Source organism: Cottoperca gobio, unplaced genomic scaffold (genome assembly GCF_900634415.1).
Source record: "Cottoperca gobio unplaced genomic scaffold, fCotGob3.1 fCotGob3_64arrow_ctg1, whole genome shotgun sequence".
In the NCBI taxonomy this organism is placed as follows: Eukaryota; Metazoa; Chordata; class Actinopteri; order Perciformes; family Bovichtidae; genus Cottoperca; species Cottoperca gobio.
In genome coordinates, this window is record NW_021167060.1 from 344,085 (window position 1) to 362,390 (window position 18,306).

General features: G+C 46.0%; 1 protein-coding gene across 1 annotated transcript in view; it reads right to left on the bottom strand.

Annotated features, from left to right (window-relative positions):
- LOC115006177 (bromodomain-containing protein 4-like) overlaps positions 1-18,064 on the bottom strand; it is a 54,197-nt gene extending 36,133 nt beyond the window's left edge. Inside the window, 14 exon segments of the mRNA XM_029428269.1 lie at positions 2,095-2,321; positions 2,323-2,470; positions 2,887-2,985; positions 3,661-3,918; positions 7,604-7,701; positions 8,382-8,629; positions 8,806-9,027; positions 9,805-9,933; positions 10,097-10,477; positions 13,708-14,045; positions 14,611-14,743; positions 14,828-14,965; positions 17,167-17,259; positions 17,861-18,064. Coding sequence (XP_029284129.1) covers positions 2,095-2,321; positions 2,323-2,470; positions 2,887-2,985; positions 3,661-3,918; positions 7,604-7,701; positions 8,382-8,629; positions 8,806-9,027; positions 9,805-9,933; positions 10,097-10,477; positions 13,708-14,045; positions 14,611-14,743; positions 14,828-14,965; positions 17,167-17,259; positions 17,861-17,989 — 2,641 coding nt within the window. The 5' untranslated portion in view covers positions 17,990-18,064.
- Positions 18,065-18,306: the final 242 nt, after the last annotated feature.

Sequence of the window (18,306 nt, forward strand, 5' to 3'; positions counted from 1 at the left end):
GAGAAGTCTTTAGTGGACGTCACATGTCACATGTTAGTCTGACGCTGCAGCTTTACATGAGACGTCTTTAGTGGACGTCACATGTCACATGTTAGTCTGACGCTGCAGCTTTACATGAGACGTCTTTAGTGGACGTCACATGTCACATGTTAGTCTGACGCTGCAGCTTCACATGAGACGTCTTTAGTGGACGTCACATGTCACATGTTAGTCTGACGCTGCAGCTTCACATGAGAAGTCTAAGGTGGACGTCACATGTTACATGTTAGTCTGATGCTGCAGCTTCACATGAGACGTCTTTAGTGGACGTCACATGTCACATGTTAGTCTGACGCTGCAGCTTCACATGAGACGTCTTTAGTGGACGTCACATGTCACATGTTAGTCTGACGCTGCAGCTTTACATGAGAAGTCTTTAGTGGACGTCACATGTTACATGTTAGCCTGACGCTGCAGCTTCACATGAGAAGTCTTTAGTGGACGTCACATGTCACATGTTAGTCTGACGCTGCAGCTTTACATGAGAAGTCTTTAGTGGACGTCACATGGTACATGTTAGTCTGACGCTGCAGCTTCACATGAGACGTCTTTAGTGGACGTCACATGTCACATGTTAGCCTGACGCTGCAGCTTTACATGAGACGTCTTTAGTGGACGTCACATGTTACATGTTAGTCTGACACTGCAGCTTTACATGAGAAGTCTTTAGTGGACGTCACATGTTACATGTTCGTCTGACGCTGCAGCTTCACATGAGACGTCTTTAGTGGACGTCACATGTCACATGTTAGCCTGACGCTGCAGCTTCACATGAGAAGTCTTTAGTGGACGTCACATGTCACATGTTAGTCTGACGCTGCAGCTTTACATGAGACGTCTTTAGTGGACGTCACATGTCACATGTTAGTCTGACGCTGCAGCTTTACATGAGACGTCTTTAGTGGACGTCACATGTCACATGTTAGTCTGACGCTGCAGCTTCACATGAGACGTCTTTAGTGGACGTCACATGTCACATGTTAGTCTGACGCTGCAGCTTCACATGAGAAGTCTAAGGTGGACGTCACATGTTACATGTTAGTCTGATGCTGCAGCTTCACATGAGACGTCTTTAGTGGACGTCACATGTCACATGTTAGTCTGACGCTGCAGCTTCACATGAGACGTCTTTAGTGGACGTCACATGTCACATGTTAGTCTGACGCTGCAGCTTTACATGAGAAGTCTTTAGTGGACGTCACATGTTACATGTTAGCCTGACGCTGCAGCTTCACATGAGAAGTCTTTAGTGGACGTCACATGTCACATGTTAGTCTGACGCTGCAGCTTTACATGAGAAGTCTTTAGTGGACGTCACATGGTACATGTTAGTCTGACGCTGCAGCTTCACATGAGACGTCTTTAGTGGACGTCACATGTCACATGTTAGCCTGACGCTGCAGCTTTACATGAGACGTCTTTAGTGGACGTCACATGTTACATGTTAGTCTGACACTGCAGCTTTACATGAGAAGTCTTTAGTGGACGTCACATGTTACATGTTCGTCTGACGCTGCAGCTTCACATGAGACGTCTTTAGTGGACGTCACATGTTACATGTTAGTCTGACGCTGCAGCTTTACATGAGAAGTCTTTAGTGGACGTCACATGTTACATGTTCGTCTGACGCTGCAGCTCAACACAAAGATCAGCAACGGAGCAGCGACTACTTTCACTACCATACGCAGGAAACGACCCCAGTGTTCTATTTCCTGTTATCACCAGTAAACAGTGTTGTGTGTGTCACATCCTTATATTAAGAAACATTTATAAAAAGCTATTTAATTAGAAACAGTCGTTAGAGGTTCTAAAACTTAATTAAATAAATAAATGCTTTAGAGTTCATACAAACATTGTGCTGATACAATAAGTGGATTACTCGACACAAACTTAACATTTCTTATCAAACATTTGCTTCTTCTCATCAGATGACGATTCTATCTGAAGGAAAATCTTAAATTGTATGTGATAAAACCTGAATATCATTCTGTATCTGAGACGTCACTTCAGTATTGCGTCATTTCTAAAAGTAACTTCCCACAGACGCAAGCGTACCTGGTGAAGGTGTGGTGGGGTGTTGGTGCAGGAACAGGTGCGTCTCACTGGACATTGGGCCACTGGGTGTGTTTGCGTTGAGGAGGGCGGACGCGGCGGGGGCCCCGGCAGTAGTAATGTTGGGGGGGGGCTCGGGTTTTGGCTGCGTCAGGTGAGGGTTCATGAATTGAGCCAGAGGATCAAACCCTGAGGCCATGATCTGCGAGGCTTCCAGAGACTGCACAGGGGGGGGGCTTGGACTGGACCACTTGAGGCGGTGGCGGTGGCGGCGGTGGCGGTGGTGGCGGCGGCTGAGGAGCTGTACTGAGGGACAGAGGGTGCAGCCTCTTGGGCTCTTTGCTAGTGGAGATCTTCCTCTGCAGCTTGGGAACCAGCCCTGGAAGACACAAGCACATGGAACACAAACACTTCACTCAGAATTCATTTTAAATCTTTTTTATATTAAAAACATCTTCAAACATCTGGATTTATTCAAGTTTCTCACCAGAAACTACAGATTACATTTGAACGCAACGCGTTATATTTTACCTTCGCCAAATACACATTTTTACTGAATGGAGCCTGAACGCACCTTAACACAAGTGAATAGCACCTGTGATACCGGCTGCTATCAGCTAACAGCTAACGTTAGCGAGCTCTGCTGCAGATTTGTGTCGTTTACACTTTAACATGTCAACATGTGGAAAAGCTCAGTCCACAGGCTCTCATCCACCACCGCCATCACTGCTGTGGAGATTCAGCTGCTGTTTTTCAAAATAAGAGCTGTGGGCAGCATTTTGTGTGCGTATTTACCAATCTCAGAGTCTTCACTGTCGGAGGAGTCACTGCTGCCTGAAGACGAGGATCCCATCTTCATCTTTGTCACGTTCGTGGTTTCCAGAGGCTTCTCTGCTGCAACACGAAGGAAACAACACGACATTTAGCGAGCGGGAGGAAAAGACCACCCAGTGAGAATAAGTCTCACGTCAAACACACAGTGAACTTATTCGCTCTCTGGAGGAGCGTCAGAGAAACGTCCGGCCGATTCGCAGACGATCAGTGAAAATGTAATATTATTTGTGCTTGAAATGCAAATTCTGATGAGTCACAGTTTCCTTTTAAAGATATCTGTGAGGGTTTAACGGAGTATCTCATACGTTTACCACTCCAATCTCAGGATATGTGTTATTTTTTTAGACATTTATGACCTTTTTCTCGTCAATATTTGAGTTTTTGCTCGTAGATTTAACCCTTTAATCTCAGAGTTTCCTTTCAAGATGATCTGTGAGGGATGTTTATCTAGTTATCTCATAAAACTTTAATCGCAGAGAAATGTTGAGTGTTTACTTGCTAAATGTATGTTATTCCGAGTTATTTACCTGGTAAATCTTTACATTTGTTCTCATAGATGTTTGACTTTAATCTCACATCTTCAGTGATCTGTGTTAGAAGCTGTAAAACAGGATCCACGAGTCTTTAAACTGAAGAGGTTTCACCTCCAACAGTTTCCCAGAATCTAATTATGCGTGACACACCTCGGTGTGCGAGTGACTCAGGTGAGTCTCCACTGCTCTAGAAGAGATCTACCTGACGCCTTTTTCTTCTTCTTGAGGCAGCTGGAAACGTATTTCTCCAGCTCTCTCAGCGTGGAGGGCTTCAGCGTCTCGAAGTCGATCTCGATCTCGTCCGGGTTGGAGTTCTTCAGCGAAGGTTCGCGTGTTTGGATGATGTGCACGACGCGGCCCAGCTTGTCGCCAGGCAACTTGTTGATGTCCAGGCTCAGCTGGCGCTTCTCCTCGTATGACATCGGCCTGCACCTGTCGGAGGACACGCCCCCAAATACATCTGGGGAGGGATGCAGCGTTAGAGCAGGTTGATGCTTTTTATATATATAATATATATATATATCCATCCATCCATCGTCTACCGCTTATCCGGGATCGGGTCGCAGGGGCAGCAGCTCCAGTAAGGAACCCCAATCTTCCCTTCTCCGGGCCACATCCTCCAGCTCTGACTGGGGGATCCTGAGGCGTTCCCAGGCCAGTGAGGAGATATAATCTCTCCACCGAGTCCTGGGTCTTCCCCGGGGTCTCCTCCCAGCTGGACGTGCCTGGAACACCTCCCTAGGGAGGCGCCCAGGTGGCATCCTTACTAGATGAACCAACTCAACTGGCTCCTTTCAACGTAAAGGAGCAGCGGCTCTACTCCGAGTCTCTCCTGATGGCTGAGCTTCTCACCCTATCTCTAAGGGAGACACCAGCCACCCGTCTGAGAAAACCCATTTCGGCCGCTTGTACCCGTGATCTCGTTCTTTTGGTCATGACCCAGCCTTCATGACGATAGGTGAGGGTAGGAACGAAGATCGACCGGTAAATTGAGAGCTTCGCCTTCTGGCTCAGCTCTCTTTTCGTCACAACGGTGCGGTAAAGTGACTGTAATACCGCCCCCGCTGCTCCGATTCTCCGGCCAATCTCGCGCTCCATCGTCCCCTCACTCGCGAACAAGACCCCGAGATACTTAAACTCCTTCACTTGGGGTAATGGCTCATTCCCTACCCGGAGTAGACAATCCACCGGTTTCCTGCTGAGAGCTATGGCCTCAGATTTAGAGGTGCTGATCCTCATCCCAACCGCTGCACACTCGGCTGCGAACCGATCCAGTGACTGTTGAAGGTCACAGACCGATGAGGCCATAAGGACCACATCATCTGCAAAGAGCAGCGATGAGATCCTCAGATCACCGAACTGCAACCCCTCTCCTCCACGACTACGCCTCGATATCCTATCCATGAAAATCACGAACAGGATTGGTGATAAAGCGCAGCCCTGGCGGAGGCCAACATTCACGGGAAACGAGTCCGACTTACTGCCGAGTATCCAGACACAACTCTCGCTTTGGGCGTACAGGGATTGGATGGCCCTCAAAAGTGACCCCCTCACCCCATACTCCCGCAGCACCTCCCATAGTATCACCCGGGGGACCCGGTCATACGCCTTCTCCAGATCCACAAAACACATGTAGACCGGATGGGCGTACTCCCAGGCCCCCTCCAGGATCCTTGCAAGAGTAAAGAGTTGGTCTGTTGTTCCACGACCAGGACGGAATCCGCATTGTTCCTCTTCAATCAGAGGTTCGACTACCGGCTGAACCCTCCTTTCCAGTACCTTGGAGTAGACTTTACCAGGGAGGCTGAGAAGTGTGATACCCCTGTAGTTGGCACACACTCTCTGGTCCCCCTTTTTAAATAGGGGAACCACCACCCCGGTCTGCCAACCCCTAGGCACTGTCCCAGACTTCCACGCAATGTTGACGAGGCGTGTCAACCAAGACAGCCCCTTAACACCCGAAGCCTTCAGCATTTCTGGACAGAACTCATCACTCATCCTCCCGGATAACATAACCCGGAAGGACTCCTTCTTTAGTCGGACGGCTTCCCTGACCACCGGGGTCCACCACGGTGTTCGAGGGTTACCGCCCCTTGAGGCACCTAAGACCTTGAGACCACAGCTCATCACCGCAGCTTCAGCAATAGAGGTTTTGAACATCGCCCACTCAGGTTCAATGCCCCCAACCTCCACAGGGATGGCTGAAAAGCTCCGCCGGAGGTGTGAGTTAAAGATCCCCAGGACAGGGGCTTCCTCCAGACGTTCCCAGTTCACCCGCACTACCCGTTTGGGTTTACCAGGTCTGTCCAGAGTCTTCCCCCACCCCTTGATCCAACTCACCACCAGATGGTGATCAGTCGACAGCTCCGCCCCTCTCTTCACCCGAGTGTCCAAAACATGCGGCCTCAGATCAGATGATACGATTACAAAATCGATCATTGACCTTTGGCCTAGGGTGCTCTGGTACCACGTGCACTTATGAGCATCCTTATGTTCGAACATGGTGTTTGTTATGGCCATTCCATGACTAGCACAGAAGTCCAACAACAAACGACCGTTCGGGTTTAGATCAGGGAGGCCCTTCCTCCCAATCACGCCTCTCCAGGTGTCTCCATCGTTTCCCACGTGTGCGTTGAAGTCTCCAAGACTAAGGAGTCCCCTACTGGAGCCCCCTGCAGGGCTCCATTCAGGGTCTCCAAGAAGGCCGAATACTCAGAACTGCGGTTTGGGGCATAGGCACAAACAACAGTCAGAGTTTTCCCCCCCATAACCCGAAGGCGTAGGGAGGCGACCCTCTCGTCTACCGGGGTAAACTCCAACGTAGCGGCGCTCAGCCGGGGGCTAGTGAGTATCCCCACCCCGGCCCGACAACTCCGGAGAAGAATAGAGTCCAACCCCTATCCAGGAGTACGGTTCCAGAGCCAAGACTGTGCGTGGAGGTAAGCCCCACCAGATCCAACTGGTAGCGATCCACCTCCCGCACTAGTTCCGGCTCCTTCCCCCACAGAGAGGTGACGTTCCACGTCCCCAGAGCCAGCCTCTGCTGCCCGGGTCTGGGATGGGAGGCACCACGTAGCTTCTTCGGGCTGTGTCCGACCGGGCTCCGTGGCATATACATATATATATATATAATATTATATATAATATATATATATAATATATATATTAATGTAATATATTATATATTATATAATATATATTATATATAACATATAATATATATTATATATATAATATATATTATATTATAATATATATATTATATATATATATATTATAATAATAATATATATTATATATAACATATAATATATTATAATATAATATATATTATAATATATATATATATTATATAATAATATATATGACGATATGGAAAAAAGGAGACATGACATCATGCACCCCATACAAGGACTGTATGGGGAAGCTATTTAAAGAGTAAACTACGGACACTGAACAATAAAAGCATAACTTTTTCAATGTTGAAAATCCTAAAGAAGATGACGACTTCCTGCTACCCCATAAGTTTGAAAGGCAATGTTTGGTATGAAATGATGTCTTATATGGTAAAACACACCTTTCCAAGTGAACATGGTATGACAGCAGTGGTCATATCTCCTTGTAACTAGTATGGATAGTGTATAAGTCGTGTAGCAAGGTTTATTTTTTTATTATTTTGTTTTTAAAGAGAGGAATGGTTTTCATGTAATTTGCGAATATGAAGGTTAACAGGTAACTTTGTATTAATATATATAATATATTAATATATATAATATATATATATAATATAATATATATTATATATATATTATATTATATAATATATATTATATATATATATATATATTATATATCTATAATTATATATATATATATATATTATAGATATATAATATATATATATATAATATATATTATATATATATTATATTATATAATATATATTATATATATATATATTATAGATATACAATATATATATATATATTATATATCTATAATATATATATATATTATAGATATATAATATATAATATATATTATATATATATATAATATATAATATCTATATTATATAATATATATCTATATATATATATTATACACACACACTCTCACACACACACACACACTCAGATACATACCCAGTTCATCTTCTGCTTCGAGAGAGGCTGAGGGCACGAGGGGGGTCGGCCCCGGTTGGGAAGCCACGACTGGGCGACTGTTTTTAAACTCCTTCTTTCTTACTGTGATCAAACGATTAGAATAATCCAGTTAATTAACTTCATCTCTGTGGATTACAACAGTTAGGGCCATGCAGGGAAAACTAAAACAACTACGTAGTAATATATATATATATATAATATATATATAATATATTATATATAATATATAATATATATAGATATATATATAATATATATTATATATATATATATATATAATATATATTTTATATATATATATATATATATTATATATATATATATATAATATATATATATATATATAATATATATATATATAATATATATATATATATATATATATATATATAATATATATATATATAATATATATTATATATATATAATATATATTATATATTATATATATATATATATATATATATATATATATATATATATATATATATATATATATATATATATATATATATATATATATAATATATATAATATATATATAATATATTATATATATAATATATATATATATATATATATATATATATATATATATATATATATATACTTTATAATGTTCAACATTCAAATTCTGTCTCATAAACTTGTGGTGTTTTTAATCTCAGTTATCTGGGTCTTCTCTGAATATACCCCCCCACCCCCGGCTCTGTAATTGATTTATTGTGACCTGCCGTGACGTCCCTGCAACACCTACCCGGGCTTCTTCCTGTCCTTCTTCACAACGATCGGCTCCTTGCTGCTCTTGTTCTTCTTAGACGTCTGCAGCATCACTGAGGGAGGGGCCTCCACAGGTTCCTCCGCTCCCATCTTCCTCTTGTGCTTCTTCTTCTCCTTCTCTTTCTCCTTCCTCTCCCTCTCCTTCTCCTTCTCCTTCTCCTTCTTCTTGGGCTTGCAGACGGGGGGCTGGGCGAGCGCTGCCAGCTGCTCGTGCACAGCCTTCAGCTGCAGGACACAAACACACACAGCGGCGCTCTTAAGAGACGGAAACACACAGCATCCTGCACATTCGCTGCTCCGTGTCTCAGCATTCACCCACGTTCGGTAAAGCTGTTCTGCGTGGCCCACCCACCTGGCGTGTCTCATAAGCCTCCCTCCCCCTTCATTTTCCATCCTCTAACCTGTTCCTGTAACTCAGCCAATCGGTGTTGCCTTTCGTGCTCCGAGTCTGCTCCCGAGGACTCCGACTCGGAGGAACTGGAGCCGTCGTCTTCCGAGACGGCGAGAGGAGGCGGGGCTTGTCGAGCGGAGGGGGTGGGGTGGAGGGCCGACGACGGGGTGGGAACAGGGGCGGGCTCCTCTGGCTCATCTGGCATTTTGGCAAAACGCATCTCAAACACGTCCTGTTGGGATGGAGAAACGGTAACTTTACCTGCACCATGAACAACAGCAGCTGGAAGCGCTTAATAAACACCTGGATCTGAAACCACATCACCGACGTCCACGTGTGTGTGTCTCTACATCAGCCGTAAGGCTCGATTTCAGAATGCCGTTTATATTTTCCTTAAATAGAATTGTGCTGAGTCATGCAACGGCATCAAATTAATACTTTTTAAATGTCACTCGGAAGGAAATTGAAGTACATTTCTGCGTGACCTTAATGACGGAGTGAATTATCTTTAAGAAAATAGACGTTACCAATTATTTTGTGATTTTACAAAGAAACGTCAGAAATATTATTTTATATATAACTTCCTGTGTTTAATGCAAATCAAGGATTTCTTTGTAGATAATAAACTCAGTGCTGTTTAGTGTTATAGATGTGACCTGTTGCATTGTGGGAAAGAGAACAGTGTTCTCCGTGTTTTATAAAATACATATTCAGCCCTCAGGAGGTTTTGTGTCTTTACGTTCACAATAAAGAAACAGATTCATGTGGCTCCATGTTCCACTGAACTGAAGGTTTCATCCAAATATTATATAATATATATAAATAAATATAGATTTATATATATATATATATATATATATATATATATATATAAATATATATAAATATATTTATATATATATATAAATATATATTTATAAATAAAAAATATATATATAAATAAATATTTATTTATGTAAATATATATTTATATAAATAACAGTGTATATACAACATTCCTGTTAATTACCTGTAATTTGCGCGCCATGCCAACCACATCATGGTCGGGGGGGTTGTACTTGTAACAGTTGGAGAACATCATCCGGACGTCTGCTGCAAACTCCTGAGCGTCTCTGTACTGCCGGTTGTCAAGCTTCTTCTGCAGGAGACAAACAGAAGATCAAAACTTTAATCATTCACTCACTCACTCACTCACACACACACACACACACACACACACACACACACACACACACACACACACACACACACACACACACACACACACACACACACACACACACACACACACACACACACACCTTGATGTTGCTGAGGTCCATGGGGTGCTTGATGATGTCGTGGTAGTCGTGCAGGCCGAGTGCTTTGGCGTCGACGGGCTTGTAGAAGGGCCAGGCGTAGCCGTTGTGCTTCTTGGACAACAACTCTTTAAGGACGCGCGAGCAGGAACGCAGCTGCTCCTGCCGAGTCTGCGTCTGCGTCACCGCCCCCCCCGCCGTCTCCAAACCGCCCCCCGGGTGATGCTGAGAGTCCGGCTGAGACGTCTCTTTTTTGGGCGTCTTCGAAGGCCGACCGCTCTCTCGCCGCAGACGAGTCTCCGCAGAGACGGGAGAAGATTCACTGAGCTGGTCGTTGGCGGTGGGCGTGGTGGTGTCTGCTTTCCTCTTCTGGCTCTTCCTCTGCTGTGGGAGCGTCAGAGGAGCATTTATTACACATTCATGTTTAATGTCACAGTATTTTAACTCCCGTGTAGCTTTGTGCAGATGATTATAAAGACTCTAACTTTATGAATCTTTGAGGGTTTGAAAGTTATGTCTTCTTTAAATTAATAAATAAATCATTTATAAAAGACAAATGTTCGTCTTTCAGAGGGTCGTGTGTTCAGGAAACACATTTCAACAAAATCACTTTATATTACAAAACTGAAGCGTGAAGTTCAGTGAAACAAAGTAAATCATGTGAAACACTTTGTTTTATATGAATATATAATATAATCACAGTTAAAGGAAGGTTACACAAATATAACGTCTGCGATGCGTCTTCTGATGTTTAATTTAATCAGCCTCAATACACTGTACACACGACATCTATTGCACGTCTGTCCGTCCTGGGAGAGGGATCCCTCCTCAGTCTCTCCCTGAGGTTTCTAACATTTTCCCCTTTAATTATGGGGTTTCTTTTAGGAAGTCTTTCCTTGTGCGATGCGAGGGTCTAAGGACAGAGAGTCTGAGGACAGAGTGTCTAAGGACAGAGGGTCTAAGGACAGAGGGTCTAAGGACAGAGGGTCTAAGGACAGAGGGTCTGAAGGACAGAGGGTCTGAGGACAGAGGGTCTAAGGACAGAGGGTCTGAGGACAGAGGGTCTGAGGACAGAGGGTCTGAGGACAGAGGGTCTAAGGACAGAGGGTCTAAGGACAGAGGGTCTGAGGACAGAGGGTCTAAAGACAGAGGGTCTGAGGACAGAGGGTCTAAGGACAGAGGGTCTAAGGACAGAGGGTCTGAGGACAGAGGGTCTAAGGACAGAGGGTCTAAGGACAGAGGGTCTAAAGGACAGAGGGTCTGAGGACAGAGGGTCTAAGGACAGAGGGTCTAAGGACAGAGGGTCTGAGGACAGAGGGTCTAAGGACAGAGGGTCTAAGGACAGAGGGTCTAAGGACAGAGGGTCTGAGGACAGAGGGTCTAAGGACAGAGGGTCTAAGGACAGAGGGTCTGAGGACAGAGGGTCTAAGGACAGAGGGTCTGAGGACAGAGGGTCTAAGGACAGAGGGTCTGAGGACAGAGGGTCTAAGGACAGAGGGTCCTGAGAGACCAGAGGGTCTGAGGACAGAGGGTCTAAAGACAGAGGGTCTGAGGACAGAGGGTCTAAGGACAGAGGGTCTAAGGACAGAGGGTCTGAGGACAGAGGGTCTAAGGACAGAGGGTCTGAGGACAGAGGGTCTAAGGACAGAGGGTCTGAGGACAGAGGGTCTAAGGACAGAGGGTCTGAGGACAGAGGGTCTGAGGACAGAGGGTCTAAAGACAGAGGGTCTGAGGACAGAGGGTCTAAGGACAGAGGGTCTAAGGACAGAGGGTCTGAGGACAGAGGGTCTAAGGACAGAGGGTCTAAGGACAGAGGGTCTGAGGACAGAGGGTCTGAGGACAGAGGGTCTAAGGACAGAGAGTCTGAGGACAGAGTGTCTAAGGACAGAGGGTCTAAGGACAGAGGGTCTGAGGACAGAGGGTCTGAGGACAGAGGGTCTAAAGACAGAGGGTCTGAGGACAGAGGGTCTGAGGACAGAGGGTCTAAGGACAGAGAGTCTGAGGACAGAGTGTCTAAGGACAGAGGGTCTAAGGACAGAGGGTCTAAGGACAGAGGGTCTGAGGACAGAGGGTCTAAGGACAGAGGGTCTAAGGACAGAGGGTCTGAGGACAGAGGGTCTGAGGACAGAGGGTCTAAGGACAGAGGGTCTGAGGACAGAGGGTCTGAGGACAGAGGGTCTAAAGACAGAGGGTCTGAGGACAGAGGGTCTGAGGACAGAGGGTCTAAGGACAGAGAGTCTGAGGACAGAGTGTCTAAGGACAAAGGGTCTAAGGACAGAGGGTCTAAGGACAGAGGGTCTAAGGACAGAGGGTCTGAGGACAGAGGGTCTAAGGACAGAGGGTCTGAGGACAGAGGGTCTGAGGACAGAGGGTCTAAGGACAGAGGGTCTAAGGACAGAGGGTCTGAGGACAGAGGGTCTAAAGACAGAGGGTCTGAGGACAGAGGGTCTAAGGACAGAGGGTCTAAGGACAGAGGGTCTGAGGACAGAGGGTCTAAGGACAGAGGGTCTAAGGACAGAGGGTCTGAGGACAGAGGGTCTGAGGACAGAGGGTCTAAGGACAGAGAGTCTGAGGACAGAGTGTCTAAGGACAGAGGGTCTAAGGACAGAGGGTCTGAGGACAGAGGGTCTGAGGACAGAGGGTCTAAAGACAGAGGGTCTGAGGACAGAGGGTCTGAGGACAGAGGGTCTAAGGACAGAGAGTCTGAGGACAGAGTGTCTAAGGACAGAGGGTCTAAGGACAGAGGGTCTAAGGACAGAGGGTCTGAGGACAGAGGGTCTGAGGACAGAGGGTCTAAGGACAGAGGGTCTAAGGACAGAGGGTCTGAGGACAGAGGGTCTGAGGACAGAGGGTCTAAGGACAGAGGGTCTGAGGACAGAGGGTCTGAGGACAGAGGGTCTAAAGACAGAGGGTCTGAGGACAGAGGGTCTGAGGACAGAGGGTCTAAGGACAGAGAGTCTGAGGACAGAGTGTCTAAGGACAGAGGGTCTAAGGACAGAGGGTCTAAGGACAGAGGGTCTAAGGACAGAGGGTCTGAGGACAGAGGGTCTAAGGACAGAGGGTCTGAGGACAGAGGGTCTGAGGACAGAGGGTCTAAGGACAGAGGGTCTAAGGACAGAGGGTCTGAGGACAGAGGGTCTAAAGACAGAGGGTCTGAGGACAGAGGGTCTAAGGACAGAGGGTCTGAGGACAGAGGGTCTAAGGACAGAGGGTCTAAGGACAGAGGGTCTAAGGACAGAGGGTCTGAGGACAGAGGGTCTAAGGACAGAGGGTCTGAGGACAGAGGGTCTGAGGACAGAGGGTCTAAGGACAGAGGGTCTAAGGACAGAGGGTCTGAGAACAGAGGGTCTAAAGACAGAGGGTCTGAGGACAGAGGGTCTAAGGACAGAGGGTCTAAGGACAGAGGGTCTGAGGACAGAGGGTCTAAGGACAGAGGGTCTAAGGACAGAGGGTCTGAGGACAGAGGGTCTGAGGACAGAGGGTGTCGTATCCTGTACAGTCTGTAAACACTGAGACAAATGTATAATTTGTGATATTGGGCTGTATAAATACATTTGATTTGATTTGATCAATAAAGAGTTCATGTTTTTAATCGACTGCTAACATTTCCATACCTTGATGAGGGAGGGGGCGCTCTGCAGCATCGGGGCGGGATGGAGGCCAGGGTGCGTCGGAGCTGAGGGGGGAACAGAGGTCATGCACTGGGACAGGACTTCAGGTGTTGAGAGGGGAAACGGGGGTCCCAGGTGAGGCGCGTGGGAGGTGGGTGTAGGAGGCACGCGGGGGGGCTGAGGCTGGGCCAGAGGTTGGGCTAGGGACAGGGCGGGGGGGCCCTGAAGGATGGGCACTGTACGAGTCTGCGGGGTGGTGGAGGGGGGTGAGAAGCCCCGTGTGTGGGGGGAGGTGGAGGGCGACGAGGAGTCCTGGCCCGAGTCGGACTTTGTGATCAGACCTGCAAGAAACAATAAAAACAACAGTTTGTATCCAGGACAACTTCAAGCCAGGGCTGGGATTCCAAAATAAAAGAGACCAAGAACAGCCTTCAAAATAAAAGCGACCATAATCATGGGGTTGGGGTTAGAAGAGAATGTGGAGATATGCATCGCCCGACAGACTCCACAAATGTCGCCCCACTATAAACCTGTTTCTGGGTGTTATGAATGTTCACAAAGGAACAACGAGCCGACAGCGCTTTAGGTTTTATTCAACACATGTTCCTCACTGCAGATGACGAGGAGCTGAAACCAGTTCAGGAAACACAAGAACTGCACACACCAGCTCGGCTGGTTCGCTCACAGCCGGACGTGTCAGAACAACAACTGATCCTGTGTCTTCGACTTAAGTGAAGCCTGCGTGACATTATATAAACTTACTTTCCTTTCACACACATAAGACTGAAGAAGCCTTCAGAACAGAGACGTACATGTTGCTGAATCGTGTTGTTGCTTTGTGTAGCTCGAGGTAACTCGCCGAGTCTTTGATAAACATGTGTGTGAATAAGTCCATCACGGTCATACCTGGCTCCCGTCTGCCCCCGCGGCGTCCCTTGGTGACCACAGCCATCTCCGACTCCTCCTGCGGCATCTCCGTGATCTTGTGCAGAAAGACTTTTTCCAAGGCCTCCGCCATTAGGACAATATCGTCCCCAGGCTAAACACACAAACACACGCACATGTTTAGAAGCTCTTCGTGCAGATCCACGAGCACCTGAACGTCCTGCGGCCGGCGGCTGACCTTGTTGTAGATGTAGCAGTTTGTGAACATCGTGTTGAAGTCTTGGATGCAGTCCTGGGCGTTCCAGTAGTAGTTGTTCTCCAGACGTTTCTTTATTGTGCCCATGTCCATCGGGATCTTGATGATCTTGTAGTAGTCCTTCAGGAAGAAGCAGAGCAGAGAGAAAGTCTCAGATTACTAAGTCTTAAGTAAAGAAGAGAAGAACGTGAGAACAGAGAGACAAAATGTCTCAAAACACGATTCATATGAAGCATGTAGCACATTAGAGGAGCGTCAGCACTTTGAAGGGTAACTTCAGTGTTGAGAGAGAGCGCTGCAGTGTGATCCTGCGTCAGTGTTGAGAGAGAGCGCTGCAGTGTGATCCTGCATCAGTGTTTCTGACCGTTATTAGAAGTTCTGACAGTTTGATGGAGCTGCAGAGAACCTCGACCCGCTCTGTGTGGTGCTGATGTGACGTCACATCCAGCGAGTGTAAAGCTGAATGTTCAGGTGAAGTTTGTGAGAGACTTTCTGTTCTCCAACACAACAAACACAGCGGCTCCTCTCTCCAACTCTCTCTCACGTTTCCACCGCTGTCTTCAACAACAAGTCACATCAGCACCACACAGAGCGGGTCGAGGTTCTCTGGAGTTCCATCGAGTTGTCAGAACTTCTAATACAGTCAAAGCACAGACACTGATGCAGAATCACACTGCAGCGCTCTCTCTCAACACTGATGTTGGATCACACTGATGCAGGATCACACTGACGCAGGATCACAATGCAGCGCTCTCTCTCAACACTGACGCAGGATCACAATGCAGCGCTCTCTCTCAACACTGATGCAGGATCACACTGCAGCACTCTCTCTCAACACTGACGCAGGATCACACTGCAGCGCTCTCTCTCAACACTGATGCAGGATCACACTGATGCAGGATCACACTGCAGCGCTCTCTCTCAACACTGATGCAGGATCACACTGATGCAGGATCACAATGCAACGCTCTCTCTCAACACTGATGCAGGATCACAGTGACGCAGGATCACACTGCAGCGCTCTCTCTCAACACTGATGCAGGATCACACTGATGCAGGATCACAATGCAGCGCTCTCTCTCAACACTGATGCAGGATCACAGTGATGCAGGATCACACTGACGCAGGATCACAATGCTGCGCTCTCTCTCAACACTGATGCAGGATCACACTGATGCAGGATCACACTGCAGCGCTCTCTCTCAACACTGATGCAGGATCGCACTGATGCAGGATCACACTGCAGCGCTCTCTCTCAACACTGACACAGGATCACACCGCAGCGCTCTCTCTCAACACTGATGCAGGATCACACTGCAGCGCTCTCTCTCAACACTAATGCAGGATCGCACTGATGCAGGATCACACTGCAGCGCTCTCTCTCAACACTGACACAGGATCACACCGCAGCGCTCTCTCTCAACACTGATGCAGGATCACACTGCAGCGCTCTCTCTCAACACTGATGCAGGATCACACTGATGCAGGATCACACTGCAGCACTCTCTCTCTCTCTCTCAACACTGATGCAGGATCATACTGCAGCGCTCTCTCTCAACACTGATGCAGGATCATACTGCAGCGCTCTCTCTCAACACTGATGCAGGATCCCACTGCAGCGCTCTCTCTCAACACTGATGCAGGATCCCACTGCAGCGCTCTCTCTCAACACTGATGCAGGATCACACTGCAGCGCTCTCTCTCAACACTGATGCAGGATCACACTGCAGCGCTCTCTCTCAACACTGATGCAGGATCACACTGCAGCGCTCTCTCTCAACACTGATGCAGGATCACACTGCAGCGCTCTCTCTCAACACTGATGCAGGATCACACTGCAGCACTCTCTCTCAACACTGGACCAAACTGTCACTTAGACACAGAAACTGAAATAAACATTGAACAATGTTTTAGTTTTGGGCTGAGAGCAACACACATGCTGGACAAACGGGAAAGTATTGTGAGAAGACACATTTATTTTGGGATTTGTTGACAGACAATATTAAAGTATCCTGTCGAAGGAGCACGCAGAGTGGCGAGCATATAAAGTGAATTATAAGTGCAGTGTTTCACATCCTGTCTGTCAGGAGGAGAAAGTGTTGTGAAAACATTCTGTAGCTCTTCACATGGTTATTCTTTGGTTTTATTTTTTCACATCTCAGGCTTATGTTTGCATGCGTGTAATAATTTACTCTGATGTCTGGTGTGATTCTCCAAAACGTTTTTTAACAAATGCAGCTTTTTCTGGAGAATCAATGAATATATAGATATGTGTATATACATGCTATCAGAGTGTTTACAGGCACACACACACAACTCACAGGTAAACCGAGTTTGATGGCATCTACAGGAGCCTGGAAGGGCCACGCAAAGTTATGTTTCCACAAAGTCTTCAACACCTCTTTAAGCAGGAACTGAAAAAGAGCAAAATCATAGAAATATCAATAGAAATGTTCAGAAGTGCTGCGTAACCCGAACCTTCTTTAACACTCAGCTGCTCCCAAAGTTTTCAATCAAGCTTCAACTTGAATTTTATTTTTTAAGTCTTCTTTTATTAAATCAACTTGAAATGATTAAAACTGCAGATTTCTTTGACATCTTTCTCAGCCGTTGGTTGAAAGTGACGACGGATGCAGATACAGAACATGATCAGATTTAAGTCAAATTACATTTTCTGTTATTGTATAAATGTGATTTATGCTGCTACAGAAGCATCACTGTGTGTGCAGCAAAATATTTACAGCAAAGTTTAATGAACAAATCTGTTGTGAAGCAGATTAATTATTGTTCATTATAAATGTTGACTTATGGACTTTAAACGTTGCAGTTATTGGAACTGTTGGATCAGAGTCTGAAACTGGAGTCTGATTCGACTGACAGATTAATAATAATAATAATAATAATAATAATAATAATAATAATAATAATAATAATAATAATAATGTTGCAGCTTCATCTGCATCTGATACAAAGGAAACCTGCAGCTCTAAACACCAGACAGTTTAATGTTCGTACCTGCAGCTGGTTGGTCTGTCGTTTGGGTCTGGAGGGGTTCCATATTTCCGGGGCTGGGGGGTTGAAGGAGAGAGGCGGCGGGGCAGAGGGAGGGTTCTGGCTGCTGCCAGCCTCCAGACCGTCTCCCATGGCGGAGGTGGGTTGCAGGGACTGAGCAGACAGTTTGAGCAGATAGGACCTGGCAGGGGCCGGGGGGGGGCCCCCTCAGGCCATTACACTCCTCACTCGACTCTCTGGAGGGAACAGCAACACAAGCATCATCACCACTGCTGTCATCACAGAGATCCTGAGACTCAACGTGAGGGAGGCTTCACAAGAAACTCCTCCGATAGCAACATAACATATAGAATATTTATAATGTATAGAATATATAATGTATAGAATATTTGGAATATATTGAATATATAATGTATAGAATATATCAAATATAATACATAATGTATAGA